The 19,695-nt window shown below is 43.6% G+C and overlaps 2 protein-coding genes across 4 annotated transcripts; both read right to left on the bottom strand.

Annotated features, from left to right (window-relative positions):
* Positions 1–4,093: 4,093 nt before the first annotated feature.
* Positions 4,094–10,873, bottom strand: LOC115532589 (uncharacterized). Its single transcript, XM_030342457.1, has 15 exons — positions 10,015–10,873; positions 9,830–9,904; positions 9,506–9,640; positions 9,275–9,361; positions 9,058–9,160; positions 8,826–8,958; positions 8,608–8,717; positions 8,130–8,265; positions 7,575–7,844; positions 7,379–7,443; positions 6,911–7,065; positions 6,238–6,364; positions 5,494–5,625; positions 5,169–5,333; positions 4,094–4,609 (listed from the first exon to the last, which is right to left on the bottom strand). Exons 1-15 carry the CDS (start codon positions 10,108–10,110, stop codon positions 4,251–4,253), a joined length of 2,148 nt encoding a protein of 715 aa, XP_030198317.1. The 5' UTR covers positions 10,111–10,873; the 3' UTR covers positions 4,094–4,250.
* A 3,735-nt stretch (positions 10,874–14,608) lies between these two features.
* On the bottom strand, positions 14,609–18,275 carry igfals (insulin-like growth factor binding protein, acid labile subunit). 3 transcript variants are annotated; one of them, XM_030342468.1, is made up of 2 exons: positions 18,251–18,275; positions 14,609–16,694 (listed from the first exon to the last, which is right to left on the bottom strand). In XM_030342468.1, the coding sequence occupies exons 1-2, from the start codon at positions 18,258–18,260 to the stop codon at positions 14,956–14,958; spliced, it is 1,749 nt and encodes a 582-aa protein (XP_030198328.1). In that variant the 5' UTR covers positions 18,261–18,275; the 3' UTR covers positions 14,609–14,955. The 3 variants fall into 3 exon arrangements, with proteins under 3 accessions (XP_030198328.1, XP_030198343.1, XP_030198335.1); XM_030342483.1 differs by lacking the exon at positions 18,251–18,275 and adding an exon at positions 17,414–17,555; XM_030342475.1 differs by lacking the exon at positions 18,251–18,275 and adding an exon at positions 16,781–16,975.
* Between the last annotated feature and the right edge of the window lie 1,420 nt (positions 18,276–19,695).

Below are 19,695 nucleotides of genomic sequence, written 5' to 3'. Positions count from 1 at the left end.
TGTGTGAACTGCTTTGTTAGGCCCCCTGATGTCATTCTGGGAGGTGGGCCTGATAAGACATTTTCACTGCTTGTACAGCTGAGAACGAGGAAAAAGTTGTCACTAAAAATACATAGGGTGAAAATTTGCTGTGGAACAGAGATTTAAGATCTGATGCCATAGATAGGGCTTATTATAAAATTGGGGTTATTTAATTTGATGTTTTGTTATAATGACATGGGAATTGTTTAACACTAACAGTAACATTTCAAAAGCAAAGTATGTTTCAAAGTCATTAATGGTGGCAACATAACATCAATATAATGAAATCTGTTGTGAATGATCTTAAACTTGGTAAACGAATAACTTAAAATGGCTTAAAATGTAACTTGTTTAGTTTTTAATAGCTTCATTGCCACTAGATGGCAGCCTCTCCTCTGTAACTCAACAGTTTAGTACCCATACCTTTAGGCTAGTTCTACTACAAGCCTTTGTGAAGTTGAATTTACGCCTAACCTTTACCCTTAGATTCAACATTTTACCAGAGTGTCAAAGACCTTGGTAACAGAAAACACCAGCACTATTTAAACAGCTTGTTTACATTTGAGTCATGATGGCTTGCAAAATCCTTGTCAAAGTCCAATAAATGAGTAATGTTTGTATTGACTAGTTAAAGCCATTGAAAGATTACTGTTTTAAATCTAATTTGGTTTAATGCTTTATGTCTTATTATACCTATTCCATTGAAATTAGGAAGATCCGTTCCTAAACCACATCAAAACATGTCCTCCAAGATCCGGTCCTGACTTTGATGCCTCATCAATACCCTTTATAAATACCTTTTTTATAAACACATGACATGGGCATTATATAATATAGCCATTCCAGATTACAGTTTATGGAGTAACACAGTATGTAAAGACTCATTAAACTATACTTTGTGTGTTTGTGACATCACAAGTAGGAGGGTCCTCCCAGGTGTAAGATTGACTGATCAACTCAGCAGTCAACCTCCATGGTGGATTGTACCAACTGGAGGGCTGGGGGGACACTGCTAGCCTTTGTGATGTCACAAACCACTATATTTTTGAATTGCCATGTAATGGCTTGTTAGGCACAAGCCTCTTTGTCAAATAGTGGCACTTAAACAGTGTCTAACAGCCTAAGACGTACGAAACTAATCAGAATCAAAATATGTAATCAGTATTTTCTGTCATCAAATTGAAGGTCAACATTAACATACACTTAATTTTGAGAAATACTTATTTCATCAATATATAAGTGTTATTTGTTCATTATTCCACGTTACAAGCTATAACTAGGAATAGAAAGGCCTGAGCTATTGTCAATGTTTGCCTACAAAATGTGGGCAAACATAAATGTGCCATTGTGTGTTGCCTTGTAATCTCTGGCTGGACCTTGACAAATAACCTATACATTAAATACAGTGCAATAAGTAAGATGACATAAGGTACCTTATGATGTTTGAATCACGATGTTAATTCTAATTTATGTAAACAACACTCACCCTATGATTGACAATTCAAAGGAATGTTATGGTTGCCTTCAAGCCTGCAAAATGTTCCCTTTAAAGATCCCATGGCATGAGAATTAACTTTCTGAGGTTTTCTAACATTAATATGAGTTCCCTTAGCCTACCTATGCTCCCCCAGTAGCTAGAAACTTTGTTGAGTGTAAAACGAGCACTAGGCATTCTGAAGCTCAGATGCGCCAATTTGGAATTCTCCCTGTATATCGTCATAAGGGAAGTTGCCACCTCTCATTTTCTCTGCCTTGCCAGCCCAGAGAATTTGGCCCGCCAATGAGCTACGACCGTGAAAGCGACGTGTGTGTGTGTGTGTGTGTGTGTGTGTGTGTGTGTGTGTGTGTGTGTGTGTGTGTGTGTGTGTGTGTGTGTGTGTGTGTGTGTGTGTGTGTGTGTGTGTGTGTGTGTGTGTGTGTGATTACACACACTGTAACGCAAGTTTTGTGTGCTTCTTTGTTATTTGGATAACCGTTCTGCTATTGGTGTTATAGTGCATAAAACGTTGGTTCTTTGAAGGCTCTGGTATTTCCCCAACAAGAGTTGGGGTTATCTCAGCCATCGTTGAGCCTCACTGCTCGCCGCCCGCTGCCCCGAGGCACCACCGCCACGAAGCACCACCGCCCGGCAGCGGGCTGTGGGTAGAGGGCAGCCGGCAGCTGGCAGTGCCCGGTTCAGTCTACTTCAGATTGATGTGGAAGTGGAAGAACCAGAGACGTCGGAGAACCCGACGCAGTCGTTTGGGATTCATAATATCATCTGGAGGCGCACACAACTTTTGGCTGTGATAATATGCATCATATGATATTTATTATATTATATTATCTAGATATAGAGCTCCAGGACTGTAAGGCAAGTGTTATACACTTCCTTTTTATTTGGATAACCGTTCTGCTGTTGGTGTTATGGCGCCTAACACGTCAGACTCTCATCTCTGGTATTTCCACAACGAGATTCATAGTAAGGGCTATCTCAGCCATGGTTTAGAAGTAATTGGGGAAAAGGAACTTTGGCTTTGACTCCCTGAAGTACATGAACCACGAGATGGAGGCGAAATGGATTGTTGCCCTCGTTTGTCTCCTGCTTGAGCCCCGCTTCCCGCTGCCAAGGGACCACCGCCTCGGCGCTGCCCGCTGCAGGAGGCGATGGAAGCGGCAGCAAACCAGTCGCCGAAATAATAGAAACCATTAAAGTCTATGTAGGCTATGCCACTGGAAACCGCAGTGGCATGGCACGGAACCGCCCCCAAACCGGCACTGCGTTTACGATACTTGCCTCTTCTATTTTTGAAAGTTGCCGGTTCGCAGCCGTGTCTCAGCCAGTTTGCTTTTGCTCATTAATATTCATGAGCTCACATCGACCCCTATGCAATTCACAGGTTATTGTAATATTATACAGTCTATCTATGGTATCAATAGCTAATCAGTGGCAAAGAAGAAATGAAAGTCGGCGTCGATGCCTCACAAGTCCTGTGTCACGAGCGGACGTTGCCATGACATCTAGAAATCATACCGTATTTAATGGGTTATAATATTGATGTGTAGGGGTTGATTATAACTTGTGTGTAATATTGTATGAATCATTCTAATCATAATCATTTTTCACAATTCATATAGGCTTATTATAATTATGCACGTCTTGAGCCATCAGTCGGAACGTGTCCGTGCCGCTTCCAGTGGCGATTGCCGTATGGAACGCAGCCGGTTCGCTGCCGTGCCGCTTCCGTGCCGATTCCGGTGGAAATTGGCCTTAAGCGCTTCCCGCTGCGGCGAGGCTCCGGCGGGAGACAATCGCTGTCAACAATCGCGGGCAACAATCCCTTTCTCCTCCATGTCGTGGTTCAGTCTACTTCAGATTGATGTGGACTTGGAAGGACCAGAGACGTCGGAGTATCCGACGCAGTCGTTTGAGATTCATAATATAGTCTGGCGGCGCAAACAGCTTTTGGCCGTGATAATATGTATGTTATAGATATCTATGTATGATATTATTTAGATATAGAGCTCCAAAACTCCCGCCAGAGCACCCGGAGTGTTCTAGAATATTTACAGAACTCGGCCAAAGGCTGTGTGCGCCTCGCCATTGCGATACATCCGCTGTAAACAGCACATGGTACCGTGTCCGCAAGCTGCTCAGGGCCACATCCCCACCCTCCTCCTTGACCCGCCTCTCTCCTCCTCATTTGCATTAATGCTACAGACAACGAAACAGCGCGTTTGGGGAAAGCTCAATGTGTGACTGGCTCGTAGTGGCTGTAATTCTGCACCAATGATGAATTTCAGGAAGGTCGTCAAATACTGTGTTAGGGGTCCACTAATATCTATATTAAAGCATCCATAAAGTAGCATGCCATGGGACCTTTAATACCCATACTCTGAAAAACTGTAAAAAACCCAGTGTTCTCTTCCCCTTGCTTCTTTTCCGTACTTAAGTGCACATCTACCGACATTATTCACATTGTTGGTTGAACTGCTCATAATAAGATTGTTTTTACGTAAGTCTTGCTTCTTACCACGAAAACACAAATATGTCCCAGTAAAAAACACAAAATCAGTGGACTTGAATCATTCATAATGTGAACAATATGTTTTATTAAGGAAAGACAAATGTGCTTCATCAATAGCGAACAAAAATATACAAATCTGACTCCAGCAACCCAATGAGACCCAGCAACATCTCAGGAATACATGGTAGAGCCGTTGGACACAAACCCGGGGATGGTCTCACCCTAAGGGAAGAAGAGGAGGGCCTGTCTGAGGGCCAGTTCCGGGGTGGGGGACATCAGTACACTCAGTCGCCCTGGGTCTCCATCGCAGCCGCCGTGGGGAGGCAGGAGGGTCCGTAGCGCCGTGAAAGCATCCACCCCACGCAGGGCACACACCAGGGCCGGGGCGGAGGCCAGGGTGTCCAGGCTGCCAGGCCAACCCCGCTCCCCCACCTCGTAGGGGCTGAGCTCCCGGGCCTGCCTCGCCGTCAGCGCAGGCAGCCACGTCAGGTCCAGCAGCTCCAAACCGCCACCACCGATGCTGCCACCCCAACCGCAGCCTTCATCAATGTCAACAGCACCACCTTCTCCACCTCCATCATCTGCTCACGGTGATCAATCAAAATGTCCTGCTTATTGCTGAGCAGGTTATGCTCAAAAAATAATTGTAAAGGTTTTAATACCACTAGGTTTGAGTGTAATTAGCCATTACAAGGCATTTCGAAAATCAGCCTCTTCTGACATCACAAGTGGGCGTGTCCACATAGATGCATGCTGGATAGGTCAGTCTACCAGCCTACCCAGTGGGCTGAAGCAAATGTTGCTCATCTATCCGTCATACATCTAGGTGGACAGGCCTACTTGTGATGTCAGAAAAGGCCAATTTCAAACCGGCTTATAACGGCTAATGACACTCACACCTGGTGGTATAATATGTCACCTTTAATGCATGAAATAATCACTATCTCCAATTACAATTTAAATTAGTATGATTTAGCTATAGTTTTATGTTCGATAAAAAAATGAAATACACGATACAGGCTTTCTGGAGGGTGACACCGATCGGAATAGTAGGGTGGTGTTCTAATTTTGGGGTTTCCCCTTTGAGCACCACCACCTCCACTCGAAATACCCCCCAACTCGCCGCATTCGCCAACCCACCGCCTGGAGCTCCTCTCAGGATTCGGTGCAGGAGAGCCAGTCCTTGGCGCAGGTCGTGACCACACAGGCTCAGGATCACCACCTCCCCGGCCTTAGGGTTAGACGGACCCGTCATATTGGACAGGACCCCGTCAGGTGCTGTAGGTTCTCCGCGTTTACACCGACCTGAAGGAGAAGAACATTGAACATGAACACAATGCAACACACCTACTCGAAAAAAAAAGGTCACAATCAATTTCTGTGGATAAAACCGATCACAATTCTATTATCAAGAATCGATGACGTTCAATCATCCAATCAAAGAGGGTGGGTTCAAAGTGCTTAACTAAGTTGTTGCGCAGGCGGTCTGTGTAGGGTGAGACGTGAAAGCAGCTACTGGGCTCAACCACGTGGACACCATTCAGTACAGAGCCGATGACACCCAGAAGGTCTTGAGCTTCACACTCCCTCATCAGTGCTGGAAAACAAAGACCATCAGACAATATGATCTAATCATACACAGCCTATCCGTTTTCCTGTCCCTAGACATAAGGAATTCATGATATGTCTCAACAGTCTCCAAAACATACTCCCTAGTTTTATTAGTTAATAATAACTAACAAAAGTGTTTTTTTAAGAGAGATTTATGTGTGCACCGTTGTGAGATATGTATCAGTAATGGATTTTAATTAGTGCTGTCAGTTAACGCGTTATTAACGGCGTTAACGCAAACCAATTTTAACAACGTTAATTTCTTTATCGCACGATTAACGCACATTTTTTTTAATATTATTATTATTATTATTTTTTTTTTTTTTCTTTGGCTCAAAACAAAGAAGCAGTAGCCTGACTGCTATGATCAAGGCAGTATGTTTGTATTTTCATCGTTCAATTGCACTATAGGCTTTTGGATCGTCCTGTTTTGATCAGTATATGCCAATGTTGTTATCCATAAAAAAACATTTGCACAAGGCAGGCCGATGCACTTCTCCATGTTGATAAGAGCATTAAAATGAGAAAAATGAATGAGACAAAGAAATCAAGGGATATTTAGTATAGACATTTTTTTATCGAGCACTCATTTTAATACCTGCTGGTAGACTCGCACAGTGGTGCGTCGCATTCTCTCTCTTCAGCAGCAACACCAAACAGTCAGAAGATAGCGTTGTTTTCTTCCCACCTAGGGTTGCGGTGGGAGATTTACAAAATAAAAGTACCTGGGGAGAGAATCAAGTACGATCAAGTTGAAGCATGTGCTGGTCCACAGTACATACTGTATATCCGGACATCCTATCGCACTAATGGCTGCCATTTGGGGATCAGAGGAGCATCTGAATGTTTGCTATATTGGTATTAATGGCTTTCTGGTCATTGTTAAAAAACTCGTGGTGAAAGGACTTGTGCTGTGTTTGAAACTGCCACCGTGTTTCTCCTTAAATGACGATGTGTGGTAAAAAAAAGCCTCAGTAACGTGAATTACGTGAATTTAATTCACGTAATTTACAATTTTACAGTACTATCTCTTGAGTCCTCTCAAGACGAGCCCTATTAAGGCTTCTGAAACTGGACATACTATTCAATATCTTGGGAGATGCTGCTATCCAGAGTGACTAACTGTGAATTCAGAGCCAGTAGAGGAGTTAGGCATCTTGCGAAAGATTAGGCTGTGCACAGGTTAGCCTGTGTACATTGAGGATAAGGGACCACCCACCTTCAGGCAGGCAGTCGAACACAATAGCGTAGATTGTATCAACCTTTCTTACCTGGCTGCTGGTGAGTCCTAAGGCTTTGGCTGCCTTGGGGATTAGCTGCAGCCGCTGAACCCCTCTCAGAGTGAACCCCCTCTGTACACACTCAAAGAGCACCAGGCCCCAGCAGCATGGAGCAACGGCTGGGGACACCAGCAAGAGCACGTCGGCTGGAGAAGGAATGGGGCGATGATTCATTCACCTCTTTTCAATTGAAATGACCAATCACTATTTTACTATTCCATTTGACTATTTAGTGTTTTTAACCCATTTCTTCATCCAAAGTGGCTTGCTGTGAATTTTGATATAGGTCGGGATAGGTTGGGTTTCATCTTGGGATGAAACCCAACACCTTTTCTAGTTGGTGTTGAACATCATAGCCAAACTACACTATCGCAATCCTGCCCCACTTTAGCCAGTGGGGGGAAGGAAACAGCTTGTTCTAGCTTGTTTTTTGTTCTTGTTTGTTTACTGTTCTGTTACCTTTGTTTGTGGCACATTGAAGGGAGGGTGACTTGGCAGCAGTGCAGGCCTGGCTTCTCTCCACACTACAAAGTTCAACACAGCGTTTATTGTAATCACTCGGTTTGGAGTTGTTTATAAGGGTAATGCATTCATACATTTGCATGGGGAAATCCGATTTTAAAACCAGTTGAATAGGTTTGACCGCATCTCATACCTTTTCGGATTCATTGGTTTGCTTGTGTGAGTCATAGAAGTTGTTGTAGAGATCTCAGTTGTTTTAGACTTTTTGGCCCCGCACTGTCCATCTTCTGTATGTGAAACGAGGGACTCCGGCCTCCATGTTGGATCCACAGGTTCCGAGGTCTTCTCTGTCAATTCTTTGGTGTCGTTCTCTAACTTTAAGCTTGGCTCTTTGAATTCATCTTTCCTACATTTATTCTGCTCCCTCATTTCCCGAAGCAGCATGCTCATACCGCTTTCTCCCCTGAAAGAAGCAGAACACAGATAATGGGACTCGAAGAAAACGCCACAGAGCGTTGTGTTCACTGTCCCACATAGAAAGAAATCCCTCCCCCTCCCATTCTATTAATACCCACATTACACTTTTTATTTGATGTGATGTGTGTTGTTTTATGTCATTATTAATTGTTATCTGTAAGTATATATATATTAGTCTGTCTTGTCACTGTGGTATTACTCGTTGTGATTTGTGAATAAATATGTTGAAAAATTCCATAAAAAGATTGAAATAAAAAGAAATCAAACCTACCCGGTCCTTAACCTTGATCTGTCTTGCTGCCCTCCCTGACCGACTCTCTTCTCCGGTGGCTCTCCCTGGCGACGGCCAAGTTTAGCCTCTGTCTTGCATTCTACCAAAACCTCCCGGCACCTTCCAGAGGCTTTACCTGCATTTTAGAGCATTTAGCAGACACTTTTATCCAAAGCGACTTGGTTGCAATGGTTAATACACACATTCACACACCGACGGCCGAGTCAACCATGCAAGGTGACAGCGAGCTCATCAGGAGCAGTTAGGGTTAAGGCCCAATCCCATTTCTACCCCTTACGCCTTCCCCTTACCCCTTAAAAACAAGGGGGAGGGATGAGGGGAAGGAGTAAGGGGTAGAAATGGGATTGGGCCTAAGTATCTTGCTCAGGGACACATCGACACTCGTGCCGTGGATCGAACTAGCAACCTTCCGGCTACAGGTCAACCTGCTCTACCTCCTGAGTTAAGCCGATTTTACCTGAAGGGGTGGGCTGGTGGCGCAGATCGATGTATACAGTGGGACGAGACTCCTGCCGACTCATCTCCAACACTGTCATTGCATTTGTATCACTCATTGCAGTGCTCTCTCTGTGCGACACAAAAAAAGAAGACATTTTAGACCTGGCCTTTTTTTTCATGGATGAGTGTAGCATTAGATAGTATTGAACGCAATGCGGTATCCTAAAGACCTGTGACCTGGGATGAGTAGCACTTTGGATAGGCTCAGGTTCCAGCGGTTCTGGTGTCAGCCGGGACGACTGTTGTTGTTGCTTGGAGATGGAGACCAGCCTCTCCATGATACGGTCCCCTGGGCTTTGGTTGTCCGCCTCTGTAAGGGAAGCAGACCAATGGATTTGGGAATTTATGTTTCAATGTATTGTAAACTTAGCTTGATGCGTTTGGTCCTTCGACCGGGCCGGACTGCTACCTCTAAGTGATTGTATGACATGGGAAAACTCTTGTTCCCTGGAAGCTGGTCCATTCTGCCTCAGGTTATGGAGGACGCTGTCCAAGTCCCACCCGTCAAGCAACTGACCAAAGACAAAAGATGCACCTTTATGTATTCATAGTCAAATTTAGATACAGTACAATTCTATCATAGTATAATTATATCAGATGTGTTTCAAATATAAACACAGGCCTACTGAAAATGAGAGGACTGGAGCACAATTGTTGTCTTTCTTCTGTGGTGATTTTGGCTTCACATTGGAGTTTAAATCCGGTATCTTGTTCTGGAGTAGAGAACGAAAATTAGGGAGTTGAGTAGGCCAGAGGAAAACATTTTGTCAATGCAAAAAAAAGTGAATCCATTTTAATAAATTCATGTGAGTGCAAGGAAGGCTAATAATATGCTAACCCAATAACTCAGTACTAACCTCAGAGTCCGTAGTCAGAAGAGTAGTGACCTGCTGAACTTTAGCAATGCTTTCTGGTCTACTTTGTTTAAACAGCCATTTCTGCTCGTACAAAGATTCCGCTGAGCAGACCATCCGTGCAGGAGATGACAACTCCTTATGAAGACACAATTGCACAAACACACACACACACACACACACACACACACACACACACACACACACACACACACACACACACACACACACACACACACACACACACGCACAAACACACACCAATTAATATCCATGTAAAATAATGTTACTTACTTTTCATAAAACACACTTGGATAATGAACTGACCTCATCCAACAATATGTCTTCTATCGGAGGAAGTGTTGTCGGTTGACGAAATATCATCACATCTTCATTTTCGGACTGCAGAGGGAAGATCGTTTAAAAAAATAATAGACAGCTTAAATGACTCAGTATAATGTTTGCTTGACCCAAACCCTCGACCGATCTCGATGTACAATTATTTACTTAACTGTTATTGAGGAGGAGGAATCCGAGTCAATGCACGGAATATCTGATTGAAGAGATTCAAAAAAGTTGTTCCAATAAGACGAATGATTAGCAGCCATTGTGCAGAGAAGCCTATATTCTACGAGGGCGAAAGTGGCATCCTGTACTGACTTTAGCCTACTTGTTTATGTGATGGAAGTTCTGGACTGGTCCTATGGACATATTATAATGGTCCAATGCGAACGCTGCTCATGTTGTAAGCAGGAAGTTATATTTTGTTGCCTTGGCAACTCGCCGTGACAAGTGGCAACGCATGATGCCGTTTTCGAAACAATTAGTAGCACTACACACATGCAAATTTATGCAAACCATATGTGTGTTTAAAGAATCTTTTTATTTATTTTTTTGATAGGACAACCTAAAATATGTGTATCTTTTCGTTTTTTTGGTTAATTCAGGGTTTATTGGGATGACTTTGGAATAAACAGGGCTTTTAGTCATCTTGTTGATACCGTCTTGGCTCAATTTATTTGTTCCAATCATTAAACCTCAATATATCCAGAACTCTTTCAATAAATCCCAATTATTGGTTAATGAAAAGTATAAGCTACCGTTGATTATGGGTTGTCAAACTGATAATTGTGATCTTTGGGGAATAACGATGTGATCGAAGTGGGAATTGTATCTTCTTTTGCCGCAGCGGGTCTTTTTATGTCTTTCTACTCGACATTTGAACATGTTATATTTTCCATAAAAATGTCCCCATGAGCTCTCGCCGACTTGCTTAAAGGTTGGGTAGGTGATTCGCTTTTTTGGCCATTTTTGCAAAATTACTTGAAATCCTTATCTTAACCCGCTTACAGCCACTGAGTTAGAAGTACTGACATGAAAATTAAACAAGTCAATCATCTGTGGAACGGGCAGGGCTCAAAAAACTCCAGCCAATCATTTCCATTGCCACCGAGTTGCATTGGACAGTAAGTACGTCAATCAAACGGTCGTACTGCACTCCCCCTCCCCCGCGCCCCGCGCGCGACCCCTTCGTGCAGTACTCGTGACCCAGAGCTCGTGACCCAGAGCAAGCTCCTGTTTGTTGTTATCCTGCGGTAGCTACTGGAACTAGTTGATCCACAATTGGACCTAGCAGTAGAAGACAATTTCCATGGCAGACAAGACGCCACCATCCCCACCACCACCACCACCACCAGCAAAGAGAAGGAAAACTCTTTTTCAGAGAGTAATTGATAATAAAAACGCTGAAAGAGAAAAACTGAAATCAAGAATAATCCTAGGCGCTGCTTTCGAACGTTGGCGGCAACTGAAGGACGAGAAGGGTCTAAAAACCGATGCTTGTGTGGCAGTTGACCTAGTTTCAAAGTTTATACCGTTTATACTCGGTAATACCGGTGTGGAGACGAGTGTATTACTCGGTGTGAAAATGTCCACACCGCGGCAACCCTAGTGAAAACCAGGACTTCCAATACAATTATATGAAACAAACATACATTTTCTAAAAATAGATTTATGTGACCGTTTAATGTTTATAACATCTGGTGCAACCATAGCAGCGAGAACGTATTCTCAGCAGGGGGTGCTGGGAAAAAAATAACTCAGCCTGCACTAGACTCGCAACTCGTTACATTGATAAAAAAAAGATGTATAGCAGCGCAGCTCAATTACACCAGTGCATGCGCGCACAGTTGAAAATCGATCGTTCACATCCAGCTGCTCACAGAACAAGTTTAGCGCACCACCGCTACCCTCACACTTTTTCACATAACCTTTTTTCAGCACTAGGTCATATGAGCATTAAATAAATGCTGCGTCTCAAAATGCCTTGGACAGCAGCGAGGATGACTCGCTTTGCCACGGGCCGAAACAGTGCGGAGCGACCACAGCCAGAGCGAACACAGCGGGGCAGAGGAGTGTCAGGAATAGTCTTTGGTGTACACATCAGTACGGCCTATTTGCACTACTGTTTAGTGGCTTTGCAGTGTTTTATTCGATGCCTTTTTATTTTCGTATATTATTTCAATGAATACAATTTTTTTATTCATAAAAACCGGATCTGGTCTTCAAATCTTTTTTCCAAATATAGGTCGTCTTACAATGGGGTTTGTGTTTATATTCGGACCAATACGGTACAGCGGGCGCTCACATGACGTTAAGCATTTCCTGGTGTATAATGTGACGCTTCAGAACCTAAAATCCCGTTTCTCCCCGTTGACCCGACAACACATAACCGGCGTTTTCAGAAATCTCCACTTTGGCCGGAGTTTTTAGAAATGATCGTTTTCTGTGATAAGACAGGGCCTCGGACAGGGGGTGTTGCAGCACCCCCAGCACCCCTACTTCCCGCGGTACTGGGTGCAACTTACAGCTGAATGTAGTGCCACGTTGTTAAACGAAAACCTACGCTAGCCTGGCTCGCTCTCGCGCATCTCTGTTCGCGCTCGTGCATGATTGCGCGTCCAGGTACTTGGAATGGGTGGAGTCAGAGTCAGCGTTGATGGAGAGGGGGTAGGACCATTTGAGTTGTGTATTTTCAAAATCTGCTGGCGTTTCGCAAATCACCTACCCAACCTTTAACCGAAAACATTAGTTCTGGATTAGAAAAATAGTTGTACCTGTTAGTTAGACAGTCTTATATTCCTGTATGGGAAAATAAAAAAAAGAATAATAATGTCATTATTATTATATATTATACATTTTCGACCGATCTGACCAGATAGGTGTTTCCAGCGATCGGACTGGCTGGGACTTTCGAGCGATGGAGATCGATGGGTCACTGAAGGGATTAGGAGGGTCAGAGGAGACAGTGGGGGAGGCACTGGAGAAGACATTGGAGGAGGGACCTGAGGAGGCACTGGAGAAGACAGTGGAGGAGGGACTGGAGAAGAAAGTAGAGGGGGGACCTGAGGAGGCACTGGAGAAGACTGTGGAGGAAACAGTGGAGGAGGCAGTCGAAGCCTGTGGAGGAAGCAGTGGACACACAAACAAACATACACACTGTGGCTGAAAAAGGGGCTGATTTGAATCGATCCTTAACCCCCATGCCCTATGAGGCCCACTGTTCCTCAAGACTTTTTAGAAGTTTATATCCCTTTGCATAAACTTTTCCTGAAACTTGGCAGCCCTGTAAATGTCATAGCAAATAGATTGCCCAAACCTTTGATGGAACCATGAATATTATATGCCAAAATCAATAACAGCTTTGATCATTTAATGTTTAGTCATTTTCACATTGTCCAATGGTTTTGGGCGATTGGGGCCGTTTTTAAAGGCATTGTAATGTATATCCCTTGCATGTGTTATGCATAGGGGTTAGGGTTATAAATTGTGTATATGTTACTATTTTTTATGCAGTCATAACTACTAATGTAGTTATATATAGCTATAGGTTATGCGTCAGATGCTTAAAGGCCGAAGCTGATTTGACAGAAGCAAAAAGTAACAACAGTGATAATGGAAACAGTAAAACTAACATGTCATTTGTAGCGACCGTTAGCTAAATATTGGAAAATCATGAAGCTGCAGACATTGAAATGTTACCTGGCCGAATTATAGGCCTGTAGTAACCTCTTCGACAGACCTTCTATTTTTTTAAGTTGCCGATGACTAACTGTCTCCACCACTGCCAGTGTGGCATTCTTATGTGCAGTACCTCACAACAATATATTTACAACTGTTACTGAGTGGGTTGAATGATTTGAGCAGTGTTTTGGGACACCATCAACACACTCTCCCAGAACAACCTGGCACTTAGTTAAGGCTAGACCTCTAAATCCCCTCCTCACCAACCCTGATTAATCCATTGCAGAGTGGAAGTGCACTAATCAGTGGTTTACTGGCCATCGACTTGTCGGTCACAGTGGATAAGTCCAGTACAGCCCCCGGCCCCAATGATACGGATAGAGAGTCAGAGAGACAGGAAAAGGGCGAGGACAAAACAGCATAAAAAACAGACAATAGTGGATGGTTGGTTAGGAAAGGATGAAGGGTGCGATTGAAAAGTACAGGGAGATAGTGGAGGCATGGAACACACCCAAGTTAAGGCTCATAGTCTTGGCCTGGTAACCTGATGCACCAGATGGCTTCTTACACAGAACCATTCGAGAAGTCATCCTTGGAAAAATGTTTGGATACGGGCAGGCACTTTCAAAGAATACTTGGAAGGTTGGATGACCCATCTGTCTTATCATGTGTCATGTAGATAACAAAGTTCCTCAAAGGATGCCGATTGGCGCAAACCGCTGGGGGATCGAATAAAACACACATAAGTTGCCTGCCGTTATTGATTCTCGCGGGGTCGCATTCTGGCGAGTCTATTTGCCTCACAAGGTTACATGCCTGGCATATGCGATGCTGAATCAATGATAAATTATGCTGACCCAAGCAACTAAACTTGCTGTCCCAATCACCCAAAAATAGTATTTGTTTTTGAACCATGTTACAAAAAAAGAGTAGGCTACACATCCTAGGGATATGATAGAACCATATTACCTTATCATATGGTTATGTTGCATCCTAAGAGTCAAAGAAATGTATTGTGTCGTGCCTATCTCAGTCCCAGTCACCCTTAATTCACCCAATAAAATAAAACCATACTTTTGTAAATACAGTCAATTAAAAACTTTAATTGGATTTAGCCAACATTTATTTTAACAGACAAAAGATGTGACTTGTTCAAATAAAGGTTACAATTTAAATCAAAAACAGTTCAATGCTCTTTGGTCATAGGCTACCAACATGTGGACCATACTAGAGTTTGTGTTTGTGATCTTGACATGGAGTCATATTGCTGATACAAGACATTAACCCCATATAGCTTCTTGAATTAAATCAAACAAATCTCTGGTATTCAAACTAGTAAACAACACTAACCCAACGACAACTTACCTTCAAAGCAATAATCAACCGTTACATTCTTTGATTTCTTGTTAGATTGTCTTTTGCCTGCGAGTTTAACAGTGGACAAACAGTTCATCTGCGACATCCCTCAGGTCCTGGCCGAGCACACTGGGTGGGCTGCTGCACGTGATGCTGTTGTAGATGGTGACCGTTCGGTCTGGCTCCTCACCTTCTGCATGGGTCTCAACTTGCCGAGGGACCACCAACGGGCTTCTCAGACTGTAGTTTCGCAGGGGAAGAGCATTGCAGTCACATTTCCACTGGTTTCCTGACAGCAAAAGTTTCTCCATGTTCTCCGGGAAATCGGGAACCATGGCAGTCAGAGCATTGTCTCTCAGGTCAAGATACCGCACCTTGGGCAGAAGCTGCTTCGTGCCATCTTGCAAAATATGCCTGAAAAGGTTATTGGACAACAGCAGATACTCCAGATTCTTGAGGCCAAAGAATGCCGAGCTCATGAGCGTCTCCAGCTTATTGAAACTGATGTCTAGCCCCAGCAGCCCCACGAGGTCTGCAAAGCCATGGCGTTCGACTGTAGAGATGTTGTTGTGCTGCAAAAACAGACGTCGCAGCCCAGAGAGCCCCGTGAAAGACTGGGTCGTGACCCTCGACAGACAGCCTCTGTCCAGGTGGAGGCTGTGGAGCTTCGGCAGGCCTTTGAATATTTGGTCGGGCAGACTTTGGAAACAGCTCCCGGACAGGTTGATGACAGCCACGTGGGTGAGGCCGCTGAAAGCGTTGGCTTGCCCCTCCTGCACCTGGTTGTGCTCGAGCTCCAGGACCTCCAGGTGGCTGAGACCTTCAAAGATCCTGTCCCCAAGAACGCGGATTCGGTTGTGGCTGAGGCGCAGCTCTTCCAGATACTGCAGGTCGCGGAAGGTCCTGGGCCTGATCCCAGCTAGGGAGTTGTTGGCAATGCGCAGGACGTGGAGATTGTAGAGCCCCGAGAACGTGTCATCGTGGATAGCCGTGAGTCTGTTGTTGGTCAGATCCAACCATCGGAGGGCCTTCATTCCCACAAAGGCTCTCGGCATCACCGTGGCTATCTGGTTCTGAGCCAGGTAGAGCTTCTGTAGCTTGGAAAGTTTGGTGAACACGTTGGCCTTGATGACCTTGAGGAAATTCCCGGTGAGGTCCAACTCTTTTAGCTCGGTGAGACTTTGGAACAGCTGTGGCTGTATGTAGGCCAGTCTGTTCCCCGTCAGCACTAGTTCCCTCAGCCCATGCAGCTCCTGGAACACAGCCTCGGGCAGCACCGCGATGGAGTTCCAACCCAGGTTGAGGAGCCACATTTGGGACAAGCCGGCAAACAAGCGCTCCTCAACGCGCGACAGCTGGTTGTTGTGGAGACTGAGCGAGGCCAGGTTGGGGGTGTTCTGGAAGATGGTGCCAGGTAATGTCCTGAGACGGTTGCGTTCCAGGTGAATGTGAGCGAGCGCCCTCAGCCCTCGGAACACCTGAGGGTCAAGCGTGACCAGCTGGCCGTTCTGAAGATTCAAAAACTCCAGGTTGGAGAGGTGACTGAAGGAGCCCGCTGCGAGGGAGGGGAACAGGTTGCCGTCTAGCCAGAGGGAGAACGCCGACACGGGCATGTTGGCCGGGACCTGAGTGAAGTTCCGCGAACTGCAGTACATGTTGAGCTCCAGGCTGTAGTCATCGTGCAGACAGGTGCAGCCCTTGGAGCAGGGAATGGGCTCCTCTGTCAGCTTCTCGGCTCCTGGGTCAGGCTCTGGAGACACCAGAGATGTGCCCAGCAACCACAACACCAAGAGCACAGTAGATTGCATACCAGCTGGGGATAGAATTTAAGATAAAACTTTGTGAAGCCTTGCAATGAGATCCCACTATTTTTAAACATATTGAGTCATTCAGTCCTACCTTAAGATGAAGTGATCATGAATTAGGTTAGATGAGAAGAGAAATACTGGACAGCCGACCGTTGGGCAATTGTTTTTATGCAGAAAGGAAAAAATCCAGCCAGCCAGAACTTTTTTTTTGGCCAGACCCACTGAGTATTGGATTAACCCATTACTGTCTATAAAACTATGGTCGATTTTTCTCAGTGAATTGAGCACCCAAACATAATTGATGTTCTATTTTAAAGTCGTATAAAAATAAGTTTCATGACGCATAGAATGTATATGTTTTAATCACTATTTGATTTACATATTTTACAGAGCATGTCTGCATGGAATTAAATTTGGAATGCTGCGTTAAAACTGCATTTAAGTGCACAATAAATACAACCAGGATCACACTGTAATAGCCTACAAAGCTATCCGACAAATAGTATGTAGATAAAATGCAATGTACCTTGCACCTGGGACGTTTTGCAACACATAGATGGAACTGCGCAAGGTAAACACAACTATGAGAATGACATCGCAAAAAATAATGCAGTATAGCGTTACACCTCAAAATACGAGCAAGCCAAGCTTGGCCACTTTTGTGTTCATAATCAAGAAATTCTTCAAATACTTTTTGAATTTTTCACTCTAGTCATGTACTTACATAGTGTGTAGTCAGAAGCCTAATAAAACTGGTTTAAATGGCCTTGGCTGTTTACTGAAGCCCATGTCCTGTCACTGAGTACATTTACTGTAGTATTTGACCGATACACAATAAGATAAGATGAACTCAGTACACTTGGTAGGCCACTGAAATTCCATATATTTTGTTTGTTAATGGTTGACTAGTTGACTGCATCTTTGGCAGCAGAGGAAATGGCCTGTCGGCACTGACCAATGCAAACATTATAACGTCATCCTCAACAGTTTATTTACTTACGTAATCTGCTTTTATTTCTGCATTTTTCATATATTTTCGACTCTTTTTTTTTGTCGGATAGCTTTAAGACTTGCCCCAACTCTGAGCACCTTTAAAACAAGACTGAAGACTTTTATGTTTGCTATAGCTTTCTGCTAAATCTTAAATACATTGCACTTTCTAAAAAGCTTTTTTAACTTTGCCTTTATTTTCTATAAAATGCCTTTTTCTATTTTACCCATTTCTTTGCATTTGTTTTTCTTTTACTTATCTATTATTTTATTTTATTTTATGACAATGTTTATATGTGAAGCACTTTGAGTCTGCCTTGTGTATGAAAAGTGCTATATAAATAAAGTTGCCTTGCCTTGCCTTGCCTTTTCTACTACAAACAATCATACGCATATTGCAGCTATTATTTGTTTTCAAAGTGAGATTAGTAATTAGTAAACTGCAAAAAAAAAGCAGTACAGTTCATTTCAAGTGGTTGAGTTCCAAATCATGTGTTAAGTACAGAACGTTTGAATGTCTAACTGCTGAGGAATCCATCTATATTCATAGTAATACATAAAATAACATTACCCTTTTCCATGTTTTCAGATGATGACATCTGCTATGATTTATCCCTCATCCATACTTCTGAATCATTGGTGATGATGTTTTAAATCATGTTTGTATCTCCCCAATAGAGAGCACTGCTGGTCTATTCTAAGGAAGGTATTTGGACATTGACACTGGAGGGAATTTGACTACACCAAATATACTGTTGCATGCCGGCAATCTTCCAAGCCTTATCCACAGTCTTCACCATGCCGGATCTCATCAGTAAGACCATTGTTTAGAACACAAACAAGTTTTCTATCAATTGCCCCATGAAGAGAACTCAAAGAAACCGTAAACTGACAGCCTTCCACTGTAGCACAAACCAAAGCAAGGATCTTTCAACACTGCAGTACTTTATTCTCTGGGGGTATTTGAGGCTGGGGGTTATGAAGTGTAATCCACTCTGAACGTAGGTCTCTGAAGATCGTTGAGTTGTAAAGGCTCGAATCACCAAGGCTCCACAATAACAATGCACTACTATGAACTCGACAAGTGATGTGTCCTGAGCTCTTACAAGACCGAAATTCTAGTGACGTTCTTGATTCGTTTTTTGTACGATTATGACAAGCCCACTCGGGAAGGACAATGGAAAATAGGGCTCATTATTGACAACTTGTACATTGCACTATATTAATGTATAGTATAATACATAGGTGTTGTATACAATACGTATATTCTCTAACCAAGATGGTACAATGGTCCACTCAGAAGTCCCTTGAAGTGGAATGGTTTCAGATTAAGGTCCCCAGGTGTAGAGCTGGGTAGCAGACCGGGGGGAACCTCCTGGAAATGCAGATGAGATAGATTTACAATATGTAAAAGATAATATTCTCTCCACTTAGAGCTATATTATATGTTTGTTTAGTTGTAGGCTGTAGGGACGGATATATGATACCAGAGGAACATCTATAAAACAATACATCTTTCCCAAAGTTTATAAAAAAATTAAAGACTGTGATCTAAAATTGGATTTCAGATCAGATTTAAGATTCATACTCTTGCCGTTTGTGCATGCATAAGTTCCAGCACCATATTCCTGGCGCCATCATTTCTACACAGCCTTACTCCGTCTCTTATTTCTATGATGGCGCACGTTGCTTATTGGATTGAATGTACCCAGATGAGCCTTGCAATTTCTGGGTAGGATCTTGAAGGTTTAATTATCTTATTCTAAGTCGCTCAGTTTAAAAGTGTCAACCTTATAAACGCAATGTAATGTATACCTTGCCTGGTGTGTGTGTGTGTGTGTGTGTGTGTGTGTGTGTGTGTGTGTGTGTGTGTGTGTGTGTGTGTGTGTGTGTGTGTGTGTGTGTGTGCGTGCGTGCGTGTGTGTGTGTGTGAGTGAGTGTGTGTGTGTGTGTGTGTGTGTGTGTGTGTGTGTGTGTCTGTGCATGTGTGTGTGTGTCTCTGTGTGTGTGTGTGTA

The sequence above is a fragment of the Gadus morhua genome, chromosome 2, assembly GCF_902167405.1.
Source record: "Gadus morhua chromosome 2, gadMor3.0, whole genome shotgun sequence".
Lineage (NCBI taxonomy): Eukaryota > Metazoa > Chordata > Actinopteri > Gadiformes > Gadidae > Gadus > Gadus morhua.
This window is presented reverse-complemented; position numbering and strand designations above follow the sequence as displayed.

Bases quoted from the DNA above. Each gene is read 5' to 3' on its own strand.
- LOC115532589 (XM_030342457.1), bottom strand. From the start codon at position 10,110: ATGGCTGCTAATCATTCGTCTTATTGGAACAACTTTTTTGAATCTCTT. The intron at 9,905-10,014 runs GTTAAGTAAATA...TTCCCTCTGCAG, and splicing joins ATTCCTCCTCCTCAATAACA to TCCGAAAATGAAGATGTGAT. The intron at 5,334-5,493 runs TTAAGCACTTTG...CTTCTCCTTCAG, and splicing joins CCGCCTGCGCAACAACTTAG to GTCGGTGTAAACGCGGAGAA.